Source organism: Paroedura picta, chromosome 3 (assembly GCF_049243985.1).
Source record: "Paroedura picta isolate Pp20150507F chromosome 3, Ppicta_v3.0, whole genome shotgun sequence".
NCBI classification, from domain to species: Eukaryota; Metazoa; Chordata; class Lepidosauria; order Squamata; family Gekkonidae; genus Paroedura; species Paroedura picta.
This window is the reverse complement of record NC_135371.1, coordinates 7,914,428-7,931,148: the sequence shown is the minus strand read 5'-3', so window position 1 is coordinate 7,931,148 and position 16,721 is coordinate 7,914,428. Positions and strand designations below refer to the sequence as shown.

General features: G+C 46.6%; 1 protein-coding gene across 1 annotated transcript; it reads left to right on the top strand.

Annotated features, from left to right (window-relative positions):
- Positions 1-5,453: 5,453 nt before the first annotated feature.
- On the top strand, positions 5,454-16,258 carry LOC143834263 (uncharacterized). Its single transcript, XM_077330931.1, has 6 exons — positions 5,454-5,607; positions 7,164-7,252; positions 11,142-11,243; positions 11,818-11,931; positions 12,586-12,684; positions 13,787-16,258. The coding sequence occupies exons 2-6, from the start codon at positions 7,180-7,182 to the stop codon at positions 15,349-15,351; spliced, it is 1,953 nt and encodes a 650-aa protein (XP_077187046.1). The 5' UTR covers positions 5,454-5,607; positions 7,164-7,179; the 3' UTR covers positions 15,352-16,258.
- Positions 16,259-16,721: the final 463 nt, after the last annotated feature.

Genomic DNA, 16,721 nt, shown 5'->3' with positions numbered 1-16,721 from the left:
CTGTTGTTGGCTGTTCTTTATTGGTGGTGGTTGGGGAGCCAAAAGGAAGGTTAATGTGTGTTTAAAGGGATGATCTTTTCCCTTGAGGAATGAAACAGGCAGCCTGATTCAAACCAAGCCCCAAACAATCTTTTGGGTTACAGGTTTGCCTGGCTTGATTGACAGGCAGAAGAGAGTCATGTGTAAAGTGTGTTGCTTTCTTCTATCATTTACAGCAGGCATGTGGAGTGTAAGAAGAGTGAAAAGGCGGCAGATGAAAGCAAGACAGGAAGAAGGTGAGGAATGGCCGGAGGCGTTATAATTTTTAGTGCTACGCCATTACGCTGGCGTAATGCTATTTTTTCAATGTGCGGAAATGCCCGATATTTTGTCAGAGAGCGGAAGGCCAGATGAGAATGTGAGGAGCTGCTGGTGTTACAGCCATGATATTTATGCTGCTGTCCCTCTGTGGTGAGACGCTGGGCCAGGCTGGAGGGTTTGTTTGTTGTTAGAGTTAGTCTTCAGTCCCTGGTGTCTCTCTTTGCCCACAAGGCAGCCTCTTGGCTCCTCCAGCTCTGGAAGGAGTAGAAAGATATCTGAATTGTTCCAGGGCTTCACCTGGGCAAGAACAACCTTCCCTTGGTGTGCCCAGCCGCAGCTTCTGTGTTTCGCTCCTCACCCCCGTTGCTGCTCCAGGCCCAGCACAGACAGGCAGACGACATCTCACTCGTGGTGCTCAAGCTCTTCTTATGCCATCAGTCCTGATCAAACAGGTTTTTCAGACTTCCAAGGGGCTCCAAGAACATGCCCAGCCAGAGATACTGCCAGCACTAAAGAACTGAGTGTACAACACTAGGAGCAACTCTCTAAAATGGAACCAAAAAAATGTTGCCCATCTCCAGCCAGAGAAAAGAGCTCGACTACAGAGAAAGGCCACTCACAAAGAGGGAGCAGATGACTCACCTGTCCCCTTCCAGGTCAATGTTTTTTGCAGTTGATGGGTACTGTTTGAGGCCTTTCGGACAGGCCTAAGGAGCAGGAATAGGGGTATGGAACAACTCATACTTTTTCCCCTCATTTTTTTTCCTGCTCAAGACAAGACATCTGGCTGTAAACTGGGATTAAAGAGAGCCAGCTTGCAGTGGTTAGGAGTGTGGACTTCCAACCTGGCAAATCGGGTTTGATTCCCCGCTCCTCCTCCACATGCAGCCAGCTGGGTGACCTTGGGCTTGTCTTAACCACTACACCAAGCTGGCATTAATGTTGTACCTTTGAAAAGTACCTGCAAACACCCCACCACTGACAGGACACCTTCCCCTGTCTGCTGGCAGCCCTGCCATGCAGATCTGTCATTGCAAGCTCTCTGGGGCAGGGGCCTGTTTGATTATACAGCTCTGCAAAGCTTTGAAGCTTCAGCCTTCCTCCCTTTCAAGGACCGTTCCTCCCTCTTCAGTGACTCTTCCTCAAGCCTGAGTACATTTCTTCCAGCTTCCTCTGACAGGAGAGCTATTTAAATCAGAGGGAAATAGCTGGAGGGGAATGTCAGAGTTTGCTGAGCCGAATGGCAATTGAATGCTATTATTATACAGGCAACTGAATACAGGCAACTGAATGCTAGACATTATACATATAATAATATATCTGTGTAATAACGTAAGAGCAGCCTTGCTGGATCAGACCCCATTGAGGCCAGCATCCTGTTTTGCACCATGGCCAGCCTTGGAAGACCCACTGGCTGGGGCACAAAGCCTCTCCCTCATGTTGCCCCCCTCCCCCGCATTAGTATTCAGAGTGCTACTGCCGCTGAACATGGAGGTTCCATTTAGTCATCGTGGCCCAGCGCCATAGACGGGCACATATATTCTAAAGAGATTAAGTAATTCCTATTTTGCAGGTTGCCTGGAGGATCATTGTCCACGGGGTTGCGATGGGTCGGACACGACTTCGCACATAACAACAACAAATTTTGCAGGTTGGGGACTAAAGTTGATCCCAGCCCCCTTCGTAATATAGTCGTTCTTAGCATTTATATAGCGCTTGCAAGTGTTCCAGTTGCTTTCCACACATTTACCAGACACTCTTACTCTCTTTTTAAACAACATTTATACACCCTTCTCTCTAGATCAGCCTTTTCCAACCTTTTGACCATGGAGGAACCCCTGAAATATTTTTTCAGGCGTTGAGAGCCCTAGAATCGGGCCAGAAGTGATGTCAGCTGGCCATACCTCCTTGCCCTGCCTGAGGAGGACTAGGGAGGGGAGAGAGAAAGGAGGCAGTTTGTGGCAGAAATAGGCATCCAGGTCCCCCCCCCTTTCCCAGGTGTAGTAGCCACATGAGAACGTAACTCCCATGTCAATGGACGAGGTTGATTCCCTGCTCTCATGACAGTACCAGGAATAGTTTATGGCTGAGTCAATTAAGGCAGGATATAGGGGGGAGGCAGGGGACCCCCCCAGGGAGCTCTCGTAGGGCCCCAGCTCTCCAGAGAGCCTTGGTTGGCAATCTCTGCTCTAGATATATGGCAAGGGACTTCTGGTAAAGAGCACTGCAGCAGTAATTGCTTACAACAACCCCTCCATTCCTTACAACAACCCTGTAAGGAAGGTCAGTATTACTATCCTGATATTTCAGGTGGACGAGAGAAACGTGCATGGCCTAAGGCAGGCCACAGGTGATCACATGATGCCTGAATGGGAGGCGTCTTGATTCCTCATTCGTTTGGTTCTCTGTTCTTTTTTTAATCATCTCTCTCTCTCTACTTTTATTTATTTTATTTTATTATTGTGTTTATATACCTCCCTCCCCGAAGGCTCAAGGCAGTTTACATGAAACAATAACTATACAGGTAATTCCATTTGTAATAACAGGGTGGTAACAATAACATTAACTTAGTAATAACAATAACAACATATAAGAACCAACTCTTCTTCTTCTTCTTCTTCTTCAGTAATCTCAGGGCTCTCTCAGCCTCACCCACCTCACAGGATGCCTGTTGTGGGGAGAGGAAAGGGAAGGCTATCATAAGCTGCTTTGAGACTCCTTCGGGTAGAGAAAAGCGGCATATAAGAACCAACTTCTTCTTCTTCTTCTTCTTCTTCTTCTTCTTCTTCTTCTTCTTCTTCTTCTTCTTCTTCTTCTTCCTCTTCTGTTGTTTCCTAAGTGGCAGGTGGGTTTAGATACTGACTGAAATCCTCTTAGCTCATTTGTGGCTTTCTCTTGCTTGGTGTTGTGATGATCTATTTCCATTATCTCTCAAACACCACAAGCCACTGACCAATCAGTGACAGACTGCTTCGTTATTTATTTATTTTTCACATTTATATATCACTCTCCCTGAAGGCCAGGGCAGTTTACATAGAACTATAAACGAAACAATCCATACATATAAATAACTATAACATTAATATTACTGATAATTATAACAGTTATGGAGGTGCGGAGGAGGGGGGAGAAAGTTAATCAGGCAAAACGCAGACATCTACATTTAATACTGGGGCTTTGGGAGTGGATTCCTCAAATGTAGTGAGCTATAGCTGCTCCTGGATATCGCGGGGGAAAGGCGGTGTCACTGTGGATCAATCATGGAAGTTGCAGCGGGGAAATTTAAAGCGCTAAATATCAGAATGGAAATCGAATAACATATAGATGACTTTTTTAAATTCAGGGTCACCTGGATAAAAACCCCAGTGCAGATTCAGCCAAGGTCAAGATCTTTCGCCTCACCTGTTACTTGATCCTTATACCTGGAGATGCTAGGGACTGAACCCAGGACCTTCTGCCTGCCAAGAAGAGGCTGTACCACTGAGCTATGGCCCCTCCCCCCCAAAAGTGTTTTTAAAGTATTATGAACCTTTTGTATAAAATAGTCTTCTGGTGATCTATGATTTTTTTTCAGTGTTTTACCATGTTGAGCTAGAAAGCACACAGCCAACGAGACATTCCCATGATGCCGTTCCGTAAGGTCTGCTGTCCACATTTACACCCCAGAGCAGGTTGGTATCTGACGCTCCACATATCATTTTGAAAATGGGCTTAACGGTTGCTCTTTAAAAGAAAATGTGACATAATCGATGACCTGTCAGTGTTACGTGATATTTTGAGGCCCGACTTGCATTACTGTGTATGCTGCTGTGCTTCACCATTGGGGAGGAAGACCTGTCAAAATAGGCAAAGTTGGATTTGATTTGTTTATCTTCTTTATTGTCAGCCCTGCCTTTCCTCTTAGCTCCAGTCCGATACTGTCCAGGGATGTTGCGGTGGTCTGACACGGGACAGCAGACGATGTGCAGATATGAAGGTAAGGATTTCTGACCATGTTTGCCACTGGCCCCCTCCAGCCCTTAATCTCCTGTGCCTTCCTTCCTCCTGTCCCACAATCCCAATCTCTTTGTTTTTAACACCCCGTTTAAATTTTACACTGCAGGTGTCAGGAGCTTACAACTCACCACCTTCACCCCTAATATCAGACTGACTGACAGCAACCCCAAAGGGCAGGGGTGGCCGAACTGTGGCTCTCCAGATGCCCATGGACTACAGTTACCATGAGCCCCTGCCAACATCCTGGCAGGGGCTCATGGTAACTGTAGTCCAAGGACAACTGGAGAGATACAGTTTAGCTACCCCTGCCATAGAGTCTTTAGGGCTAGAGATGTTCCCAGGGGGTTTGCAGCTACAACTGCCTGCCTCTTTGTGGTCTCCCATTCAAATAGTGACCAAGGCTGCCCCCAATTCGCTTCTGGGATCTAAAGTCCACATTTTAACAAGAGGGGGCAGACCAAGAAAGAACTTGCTGTTTCTCCCATACACACGTCTGCATATTTCTGTCCCTCTCTAAAAAAAAGGAGAGAAATCTCCTGTTTAACCCCTTGAGCATCTGCTTGTGAGACCTAGCTTGGTGTTGTGGTTAATAGTGGTGGCTTTCTATCTGGAAAACTGGGTTTAATTCCCCTCTCCTTCTGCACATGCAGCTAGCTGGGTGACCTTGAGCCAGTTACTGTTCTCTCAGAGCTCTCTCAGCCTCACCTTCCTCCCAGGATGCCTGTTGTGGGGAGAGGAAGGAAAGGTAAGCTGCTTTGAGACTCCTTCGGGTAGTAAAAGGATACAAAAAACAGCTCTTCTTCTCGTCAAGCAGAGGAGACCATAATCTTCGTATGATTTAAAAGAGATGGGGGGGAATGACACTGCAAGACAAGAGCTGCCATTTACATCTGTGTCAGACTGCTGCTGCATCTTCAAGGTTCCAGGTTCAAATCCTTCAGGGAAATCAAACCTCTAAAACCACTGCAAACGTATCACACACTTGAGTCCCGATGCACTGGATCTCAGTGTCTTCAAGGGACTAGGAAACAGAAGAAACTATGCTCCCTCCCTCTCTTCCCTTCCCTTCCCCGATCCCTCCCCTCCCCTCCCATCCATGAGCTCTGATCTCGTATTAGTAGGGCTTGGCTTGGCTCCCTTGGCTCCAGTCAAGTGATGGGAAGCGGAAAGGAATGAGCAACCGGCAGGAGCACCCAAAAACAAGCACCAGGAAACTGCGGAGGAGGCATTGCATTGAGGAGGGGGCCAAATCGCTCGTGGAGGAGAGCCACAGGAGGGCGCAGGTGGGGAAGGAGAAGAACTGAGCGGCAGGTGAGCAAATTCAGCAGGACCCCCCTTCTCCCCGCAGTAGGAGAAGGGAGAGAAGCCATATCACCTTTTCCTTTGGTGGATGTTGGGTGATCACGACAGAATGTAAGGAGTTGCTAGTGTTGAGTCAAATCCATCACTTCATCTTTCTGAGGGTTATTTCCTCTGACTGGGAGCAGCTCCCTGGGGATTCAGGCACAGAAAGGGTTCTGAGACCCTTTTAGATGCCAGGGCTTGGACTTGGCACCTTCAGCACTTAAAAAACAGGTGCTTATCCCAAAGGAAGTGGACTTAGGCTGAGCCACATTGTCGATGAGGCTAGCCCCAGTGGTCGCCTGTTGTGACTCGCACTCATGCTAAGGTCTCAGGTAGAGGGGCCTCTCCTGGCCATTGCTAGCTGAGATCTTTTAAATGGGAACGCAGAAGTGAATCTGTTTTAGTTTTCACAATTTCAATAGAATGAATACCTCTGGGTATCCAGATCAGTGTGTGGAGAATGCCAAAAACAGAGGCAAATCCCCATCTGATATTTTATTACACACAAAAACGATACTAATCTTTCCACAGATTTATCGGTGTCATCAGAACGGTTCCTTTGGCCCCGATACAAATTTATTTATTGTATTTATAATACAATAATAATAATAAGAGTTGGTTCTTATATGCCGCTTTTCCCTACCCGAAGGAGGCTCAAAGCGGCTTACAATTGCCTTCCCATTCCTCTCCCCACAACAGACACCCTGTGAGGTGGGTGAGGCTGAGAGAGCCCTGATATTACTGAAGAAGAAGAGTTGGTTCTTATATGCCGCTTTTCCCTACCCGAAGGAGGCTCAAAGCGGCTTACAATTGCCTTCCCATTCCTCTCCCCACAACAGACACCCTATGAGGGAGGTGAGGCTGAGAGAGCCCTGATATTCCTGCTCAGTCAGAACAGTTTTATCAGCGCTGTGCTGAGCCCAAGGTCACCCAGCTGGCTGCATGTGGGGGAGCGCAGAATCGAACCCGGCATGCCAGATTAGAAGTCCGCACTCCTAACCACTACACCAAACTGGCTCTAATAAAGAATAAGAATATCCCCCCCAGTATGACACCGGCCACAAGGTTAGTGTTGAGCGGGGAGGAAACCGCTCCCACCCACAAGCCAGTGGCATCCCAGAAAGTAACAAAATGTAAACCAGCATCAGCTTTTTAAAAGTCAGGGCTCCCTTCATTGCGTGGGCAGGACTCTGTTGGTAGGACCCAGGCTCATTAAGGATAATTTAAGGATCAGACTTCCAGATATCTTGCCTTGTTTTGCTTCATACCGCTCTTCCATGGACCTCAAAGTGAGCTCTGTGAAGTGTCCCCATTTTATTCTCACAAGAGACCTTTTGATGTTTGGCCAGGAGAGAGTTCTTGTGTGTGAGACTGCAACTGGCCTGAGATAAGTTTATCCATGTTTTGAGTCCAGATCCCACTAGTTTGGTGGCAAAACTTATCATGTTATCCATCAATTTCCACAGAGAAATCCATGAAAGTCACTTCCTTGGATGGTCTAAATATCACCATTTTCTTCTCAGGTTTCCTGATGTTATTATGAAGAAGGAAGAGGAAGACACTTGCCCCCAGGGCTCTGAGGGAAATAAGAGCTTCCTAGGAGTCTCCTCAAGTAAGACAAAATTTTTATTAACTAGCTAAAAAAGCTGAACATACCCAGTGTGAATCTTGCACACAGAAAACGGCTTGTGTGGAAGAGCGTGGGCCTCACAGACAAGCTGCTTTACCACAGGGGGAGGTGGAATTTACCTAGCGGACCTAAACTCATTCAACGGAAAGTAGTAAAATTCCTTAAGAGAAATAAGATTCTCCTTTCTGCTGGAAGCTTTCTGTAAATACACTCTTTGAGTCATAGAATCACAGAATCATAGAGTTGGAAGGGGCCATACAGGCCATCTAGTCCAACCCCCCTGCTCAACGCAGGATCAGCCTTAAGCATCCTAAAGCATCCAGGAAAAGTGTGTATCCAACCTTTGCTTGAAGACGGCCAGTGAGGGGGAGCTCACCACCTCCCTAGGCAGCCTATTCCACTGCTGAACTACTCTGACTGTGGAAATTTTTTCCCCTAATATCTAGCCTATATCGTTGTACTTGAAGTTTAAACCCATTACTGCATGTCCTCTCCTCTGCAGCCAACAGAAACAGCATCCTGCCCTCCTCCAAATGACAAACTTTCAAATACTTAAAGAGGGCTATCATGTCCCCTCTCAACCTCCTTTTCTCCAGGCTGAACATTCCCAAGTTCCTCAACCTATCTTCATAGGGCTTGGTCCCATGGAAGGTAAAATTTCGGTTGTCTTGGAAAATGCTGTTCTTCAAATTAAGAACACCAGGTTTTTCTTGGCCAGCTACTCCGAGTTGCCATGCACTTAGGGGAATCCTTGGGATTCTTGCTTGTTAGAATTAGAATAACTCTGATCCAGAATTCAGATTACCTTTGCTAAATAAAAACAGACTATTAAGGTTGCTTCCTGCAGGTTGAGAGATTCCTGGAGATTTGTGATTGGCACCTCGGAAGGATTTGGGAAGGGGAGGGGTATCAGCAGGCCACCCACCCTCCAAAGCAGCAGTTTTCTCCCGGGGAAATCTGGAGATCAGCTATAATTCCGGGAAATCTCCAAGCCCTCTTGAAGCTTTCAGAGAGAAACAGACCTATCCACTGGCAATATGATAAATAAAGAAAAATGTCCTATTTTTGTGGTTTTCCTTGTTTCTTTATTCTTTAGGACTTCTGTCAAAACGGAATCCAGGTAATCTCTGTTTTCAGTTCTTTCATCAGTGACAAGTCCTGAACATTAAATAAAAATTATTATTACAATATCAAAAGAAATCATAGCAATAAATGCAATAAGTAAAGAGAGCTTCCTACCTCTGAGTCTTCAGTATACTTATCAATAAGTATTAAAAGTTTAAAGTTACTTATTGATAAGTATACTGAAAACTCAGAGGACATTTTTCTTTATTTATCATATTGCCAGTGGATAGGTCTGTTTCTCTCTGTTTGCTTTAATTATTAGACCGTCCTTATACTCTTGTATGACCTCTTGAAGCTTTGACCACCTTTCCCCAGGTAAGGCTTATATGTGGACGGGCACAGACCACCATAACCAAATTCATTTAAGCAGTTTTCTTTTTACAACTATCTCGTAATCAAGCAAAAATGGTCTCAATACTTTTTGAGCAAAGGGTAAATTAAAAAAAAGCATTTAACCCAATTTTCTCTCCATAGGTCTAAAGCTTATTTTCCTTCAGATGTTTGTTTATATTATTTATTTACTGAAATACTTTTATTTCCTCTCCTGTCGACCACAGCTGGGTAGTTATTAAGAGTTAGGCAGAGTACTCCTTTAATTGCCACATCTCTGTTTCATCTCTTTCTCTTGCTCTAGGGGTTCTCATGAAGCCATTAATTTTCTGGGCAGGCTGTATGTTTGCTTCTTTCCAAGCCATTCCTGATTTTTTTTTTAAAAAAAGAAGCCAGATGCTTCTCTTCTGCTCCCTAACCTAATGGTTTCCCATTCTAAAATCTCATCTGTTTCCCTCCCCCCACCCAACAAGCATAGTTCCTTCTTTAAGCATCACTAGATTCAACTCTGGTGCTGGAGAAGACTCTTGCGAGTCCCTTGGACTGCAAGGCGAACAAACCGGTCAGTCCTAGAGGAGATCAGCCCTGACTGCTCCTTAGAAGGCCAGATCCTGAAGATGAAACTCAAATACTTTGGCCACCTCATGAGAAGGAAGGACTCCCTGGAGAAGAGCCTAATGCTGGGAGCGATCGAGGGCAAAAGAAGAAGGGGACGACAGAGAATGAGGTGGATGGATGGAGTCACTGAAGCAGTCGGTGTGAGCTTAAATGGACTCCGGGGAATGGTAGAGGACAGGAAGGCCTGGAGGATCATTGTCCACGGGGTCGGACAATGGGTCGGACACAACTTCGCAACTAACAACAACTTCACCCTGATGCAAAAATCACTGATTAGGAGATTTCTGGGAATCTCTTGATCATTTATTTTGTTATTTATTATTAAATTGTGTATACCGCCCCTCCCGAAAGCTATAAAACAGTTAATACAGTTAATTACAATAAAAGCAATAAACATTTTGTTAAAATTGCATTGCCAATCAGTATCTAGTAATTGCCAAATCCCAGGGGGGATTTGTCACAGTAGGGGCTAATGCAGATGTGACTAGATTATTGGCCCAAACCAAATGCCTGGCAGAAGATCTCTGTCTTGCAGGCCCTTTGACACTGAGCCAGCTCTTGAAGGGCCCCTAGCTCTTCCAGGAGCTCATTCCACCACGTAGGGACCAGGTTTATTTATTTATTATATATCATTTAAATTTATATACTGCTGGTCCCGATTGGGCTCACGGCGGTTTACACAATAATAGAGGCCAGATGTACCTCTTGAGGGCCAGGGATCACCAGCCTGTTCCTATTGGCTGAGTTCAATGCCCTTCAGGCAGTTCCTGAGAACATTCTGTTGGTGGTCCCTGTAGACCAGGGGTAGTCAAACTGCGGCCCTCCAGATGTCCATGGACTACAATTCCCAGAAGCCCCTGCCAGCATTCGCTGGCAGGGGCTTCTGGGAATTGTAGTCCATGGACATCTGGAGGGCCGCAGTTTGACTACCCCTGCTGTAGACATTCTGTTCATGGACAACCCTTGATATGTGGAAGCCCATTCTCCACACCTACACAGATGCTAGCTAGAAAAAACATGATAATACGTTGTCTATCTGTACAGGTGGTTTTGGGTGAGCTTTGTGTGTGCGTGTGCGTGTGTGTGTGTACGTTAAGTATCGTCAAGCTGCTTCTGATCTACTGCAACCCTGACTCTGAGCTTTAATAGAGTGCAGATGACCTTCCAAAATTGACATGTGGAATGACATATCAACTTTACATCAGCATTTGGCAAACCAGCTTCAGAGCCAGCATGGTTTGGTGGTTAGGCAGTCAGGCTAGGCCTTGTATTTTTACCACTGCTCTGCTATGGAAGCTTGTGACTCAGCCACACACACTCCGCTTAACCTACGTTATAGAGTTGTTGTGAGGATAAAAATGGAGAAGGGGAGAGTGTTGTAGGCCATTTTCAGTTTGCACTGGGAAGAAAAGTGGGGTATAAATGAGGTGAACGAGGGAGCAGCAGCCTATAAGTACGAGAAATAAAATAAAATATTAGTAGCAGTATTTCTCATATACTTTCCCCAAAATTATTGATTTTGGAGTATTTTCCAAAACAGGATGATACGGCGACAAGAATTTCCAAGTCCCAATTCTGTTTCTCCCTTCGTGACTCTTCAAATGGGCTGACCAATAATCACCTCCAGATATTCTCCCCTTTTCCTGTCTCACACTGCTGGGTGACATAGCTTCTTGTTATTCTGGTGCTCCAGTCAAACGCCCTCCAGTCAAACGTCTTTCGGGAAAGAGGTCTGGGCTCCCCAGAGGCCATCATTCCGACACCCTCTGTGACTTCTTCCAACCTGCCTCCCATTTAGGGTTTTTTGATGTGATAATAAAAAAGGAAGAGGATGAAGAGTTTTGGGCCTTGGATCCTGAGCTCCCTGTGGATAGTGAGATCTTCCCAGCATCTTGCTCAGGTGAGTTTTGAGTATAGCTATCTGGGGACATTGATAAATTTAAGAGGGAATCAGACCCAGAAGAAGCTTGACATCAGTGGTGGTATTTTAAGCAGCCAAAATGAGCACCCCCACAGCCCAATTATCATTCTTGGGCCAACGTGGTGTGGTAATTAAGAGCAATAGACTCTAATCTGAAGGTCTCTACAAGGTTCGTTTCGGGACAGTGACCAGCCAAGGTTTTTCCAAATCCTAGTCTGATTCTCTAACTGCCTCACCACACCAGGGGTGGCAGCTTTTAAAACTGGTCCTTCTATCTGTCCCTTCCATCTGTAGCAAATACCTGGTGATGTGGTTTCCTGCCATGCCATACAAAGCTTCATTCATGCATTTCTACCTTCCTATTAAAGGGACAGGACTTTTTTTCCCCCCCAGCCAGCTGGCACACTGGTTCTCAAAGCTGGCTCCCAAGGGCAGCTTCCAAAGCCCTCTGTTCTTTCTAAACCACAGAGCATGTCTCAGCTATGTTTATGAGTAAAGTATCTACATAATTACACCATTACTTCTAATTTAAAGATACTCTTTTTCTCTCCAGAGTTCCCCAGTCCCAAAGTCAATGTGACATCTTGGCATGAACAAGAAGAAAAACCAGCTGTTCCAGGTCATCCACGACCGGAGGAAAATGAGGTTGTCTCAAACAACAGTGCAGGTAAAGGAATCCCACGACACAGCTGCTGACCAGCTTACTTGAGGCAGTTCTGCAAATCATGTTCCTTGCAGCCTGGACCACAGCTGCTGGGAACTTACCTTCACAGTGGCTACAGGACCTAGAATCATAGAGTAGGAAGGGACCTCCTGGGTCATCTAGTCCAACCCCCTGCACTATGCAGGACACTCACAACCCTCTCGCTCATCCACTGTCACCTGCCACCCCCTTATGAATGTTCTTCCTTCCAAAATTTCCCATTAGCCACCCCAACACTACCAGATGATGATGATGATGATGATGTACTTCCTAAAGAAAGCTACTTGCTCCAGGTGGAATGGGTGGTGCACACACACACTCATACACCACCAACCAAGTGTAAACCAGGGAGTTCTTAATCTGAGGAAGAGTGCTTGCACTTGAAAGCTCACGCCTTGAATCAATCTTTGTTGGTCTTAAAGGTGCCCCTGGACTCTGGTTTTATTGAATTACACACCTATTGATTTGTTCACAAGACTCCAGAACTGGGGATTGCTTGGCCCTCAAAAGAGCTTCCAGGTTATTGAGGAGGATGCTTGGCATCGTCTAATTATGATTATATCTGCCCTTCTAGAAAATCAGAGGACCCACTCTTTTTCCTTCCCTTCTCCTCATCAGGGCTCCCGGATGTGATCATAAAGGTGGAAGAAGAAGAAGAAGAAGAAGCATGCCCCCAAGAATGGGAAAGAAAAGACGCTGTTGAAGTTGCCGTCTCAGGTAAGGAATGTGCTGGATATCTGGAGAAATCAAATGGTACAGTCTTTCAAGGACTTTCCCACTCCTGACATCTTATTCCCCTTGACCATTCCTGTTTGTAGAAGGGTAGCAGGTAAGGGCCCTCAGCCGGGATTTGAAAAGGGAATCTCAGAGGCTGAAGCTGGAAGACAGCCTAAACAAACTATTGAGTTGTTTGGAGGTTCAACCCAAAAAATACTGTCCAGAGAGCAATAGACCTGAGTAGGAGTTTCAGTAAACTTTCTTAGAATTGCCCCCTACATGGTCCTTCAGCTTCATAAAGAAGGCCAGAGCTCAGCTTCCTTGTCTAGGTTGGACTGCCACATTTCCAGAGAAAAGGATCAGAAAGGATCAGAAAATGAAATATTTCTCCATAACTGTAATTCTTGGTCTCCCTAGATAGGACTCTGTTAATGTTCCGCGAGGCCTACAGTTGAGGCCTAAAATGGTGTTGAGATCCAGGCCTTCCTATTCAAAACAAATTTACATCAGAATCTGAACTCTAGACTTCTGTCAACCCTCCCACCATAAGAAGGAGGCAGTTATGGAATTAATTAAGGCAGGGGTCATCAACCCCCGGTCCGCGGCCCGGTGGCAGACCGCAAAGGCCGCAGTAATGGGCCGCCGGCAGCTACGCCTGCCTCCCCCCGTCGGCAGCAAGAAGGAAGGGAAGAGGCAGACGCAGCCGCCGGCATGGCGGTGACGCAAATGCGCATGCGCGCTGTTGCCGCGCATGCGCATTAGCGCTCCCTAGTGGCGAAAACACGCACGCGCAGTTGCCGCGTATGCACGTTAGCGCCACCTGGTGGCGAAAATACGCATGTGCGGCAACTGCGCGTGCGCGTTTTCGCAGCACCCGGGCCGTCGGCTCTTCATTCACTTCGGAGGCAGTCCCTGACCTGAGAAAGGTTGGGGACCGCTAAATTAAGGGATCTGATATGGATTTTAATGTTATTATTGAAATAATTTGTTTTAAAATGTTACCCGTTCTGAGCCCGGGGGAAAGGCGGTCTATAAATGGATATTAAATTGTCGTTGTTGCTAATTGGATCTTACATATACAGGTGATGTTTTATCCCAACAGGAAACGGTCTGTTGAGCAAGAATCTCCACCTGTGCGTTTCCGAGGAAGTGGGCCCAAATGGGACATCGCTCGGAAAAGTCAAAAGGCTCCTTCCCAAGGAAGGAGAAATGCGGGACGACCAGGATGGAGTGGAAAGGCAGCCCCGAATCCATCCGGCCATGTTAATGGAGAAGATCCCTCTTTGGGGGAAGGATGACGCAACTTGTGATAAAAGTGAGGTACCCAAGAGGATCCTCACGTGCGGCAAGATCCTCCTTCTGGATTCAAACCTCCTGGTACACGTGAGGGAGAAGCTCCACACTTGCACGGATTGTGGGGAAAGCTTTTGTGAAAGATCGAGCCTTGCTAGGCACAAGAAGACCCACACGGGGGAGAAGCCGCATAAGTGCGAGGCGTGTGGGAAAAACTTCAGCCTCAAATCAAGCCTCATTCGGCACCAGCGGACCCACGCGGATGAGAAAGACGGGGGTGGCCTCGGATTAAGTCGGAACTCAGGCCTGAGAGGGAAAAGGGGGACCCAAGCGAGGAAGGAACCCTATAGGTGTTACACCTGTGGAAAAACCTTCAGAAATAAGGCTCACTTCATCATCCACGAGCGGACCCACACGGGAGAGAAGCCGTTTCGGTGCCATGACTGTGGGAAGAGCTTCAGAAACTCCTCCCACCTCATCTTGCATAAGAGAACTCACACAGGGGAGAAGCCCTACAAGTGCTCCGTTTGTGGGAAAAGCTTCAACCAGAGCTCGAATCTTATCAGGCACGAGAGGACCCACACGGGGGAGAAGCCATACTCGTGCTCCGTCTGTGGGAAGAGCTTCAGCTGGGGACCCGAACTACAGATCCACGAGAGAATCCACACCGGGGAGAAACCATACAAATGCTCGGACTGTGAGAAATCGTTCAGCAATTACTCCAGTTTTATAAGGCACAAGAGGATCCATACGGGGGAGAAACCCTACCAGTGCTCCAGATGCAGCAAGAGTTTCCACCAAAGTTCAGATCTTAGGGCACATGAAAGAAGTCACCACCCAAGCCGGACTTTGCTGGAAGATTCTGGAAACACCTTGCCTCCTCGTGAGGAGGGAATGCACACGGGAGGGAAGCTCTACAAATGCTCAGCGTGTGGGAAAAGCTTCAGTCGGAGGGCGCACCTCACAAGGCACGAGGGAACGCACATGGGGGAGAAGCCGTACAAATGCTCACGCTGCGGGAAAGGCTTCAACCAGACCTCTAACCTCGTTCGGCACGAGCGGACGCACACGGGAGAAAAGCCGTACGCTTGCAAACGCTGCAGCAAGAGCTTCAATCGGAGGTCCCACCTCCTCCGACATCAGAGGACCCACGGAGGAGGAGAGAAGCCGCACGACTGTACTGACTGCAGGAAGAGCTTCAATCGGAGGCCAAATCTCACCCGATACGAGGGAAATCATTTGGAGGGGAAACCTCAGCTGCTCCCTTCTGGCGGGGAAAGTGAACGCTTGGCCCTGCATCAGGAAAGCCACACCGGAGGAGAAATGTGTGCATCGCCAGACTGGGAATGTGAAAACAAGGGTGACAGTGATTAATGGCTATAAATTATCACCAAAGGGAGAAAGATTATTAATGCTCGCAATTCCGTAGAATAAAAGCCATCCCCATAAACATACAGGCTTGTTCTCTTTTCTTTTATTAAAAGGATCTGCTTCCATGAGGAAAGGCAGAGGGACTTGGGAATGGAGACTTGCCTGGAGGCAAGGATACTGAGAAGGGACAGAATTGCTGTCTTTATTTGAAAGGTGGTCACTTGGGGGAGGGCAGGGAGTGGTTCCTGTTGGCAGCATTTACAAGGATGCTTTCACTGTGACACAATGCAATTAAAATTATTCAGCCAGTTGCTGGAGTGTCAAGCTAGGAGACCTGGTTCAAATGCCCACTCAACCATGGAAAACCCCACTGGGTGACCTTGGGTCAGTCACTCCCTCTTGGCCTGACCTACCTCACAGGGGTGTTGTTAGGATAAAATGGAGGGAGGACAATGTCGAAAGCTCCCCGTAAGGAAGAGTGCAGGGTATAAAAACCAAAAACCAAAGCAGCTACATCCGTAGACTTTATTTTCTGTTCAACATCACAACAACCCTGTGAGGTAGGCTACCATTATCACAATTTTTTTTCAGGCAGGAGACAGAGGCTGACGCAACTTGGAAGGACTTGAACTCAGAACGGTGTAGGACAACTCTCTGTTCACAGGGGCACATTACATGAGAACACAAGATGACAAAATTACTCAGAAAAAAGCTACCCAAACTTAAAAAATAAGGTTAGATCTAGAATAGGACTTATAGTGATTAAGAAATACTGGAGTAGCTCAATCCTATGCATGTTTACTGAGGAGCATTATTTATTTATCTTATGGCATGTGTGTAATGTAGCCAGGAGATCTTAAAACCACATCATGATCCTGGTATTCCTTGGAGCAGGCACTTCCTAGCCCAGGCCAACCCTGCATAGCTTCTGAGACCTGGTGGAATTGGGCATGTCTGGCTGATCCAGACCGGGTATACTCAGGAGCAAGTTCAAGTGAATGAACTTGCATTCAAGCAAGTAAACTCACATGGAATTGCAGCTTTGAATGCATTTAAAGTAATGCATTAAATTGCAGCTTTGAATGCATTTAAAGTAATGCATTAAAGTAATGCATAAAGTGATCGGATTGTCTCACTTTTGGAGGGACATCTGGGGACACCTGGCAATTTGTACCTATGTTGAAATTTTAAAAAATATATATATTACAATACTATTTTTGCGTTCTATGAAAATTTTTGTTGCTCCATACAGACCAAATTTTAATCAAGAATCCCCCCCCCCCCAGTCAATGGTGTCCCGCTTTACCAATGTTAAACTCTGGTCACCTTAATTTAAAGGGATATCAAGAAGACGCACAGCACCGTTCCGAAAC

Excerpts from the sequence above, each read along its gene's own strand:
- LOC143834263 (XM_077330931.1), top strand. The coding sequence starts at position 7,180 with ATGAAGAAGGAAGAGGAAGACACTTGCCCCCAGGGCTCTGAGGGAAAT. Across the intron at positions 11,244-11,817 it reads CTTCCCAGCATCTTGCTCAG|AGTTCCCCAGTCCCAAAGTC; the intron begins GTGAGTTTTGAG and ends TTTTCTCTCCAG. Across the intron at positions 11,932-12,585 it reads TGTCTCAAACAACAGTGCAG|GGCTCCCGGATGTGATCATA; the intron begins GTAAAGGAATCC and ends TCTCCTCATCAG.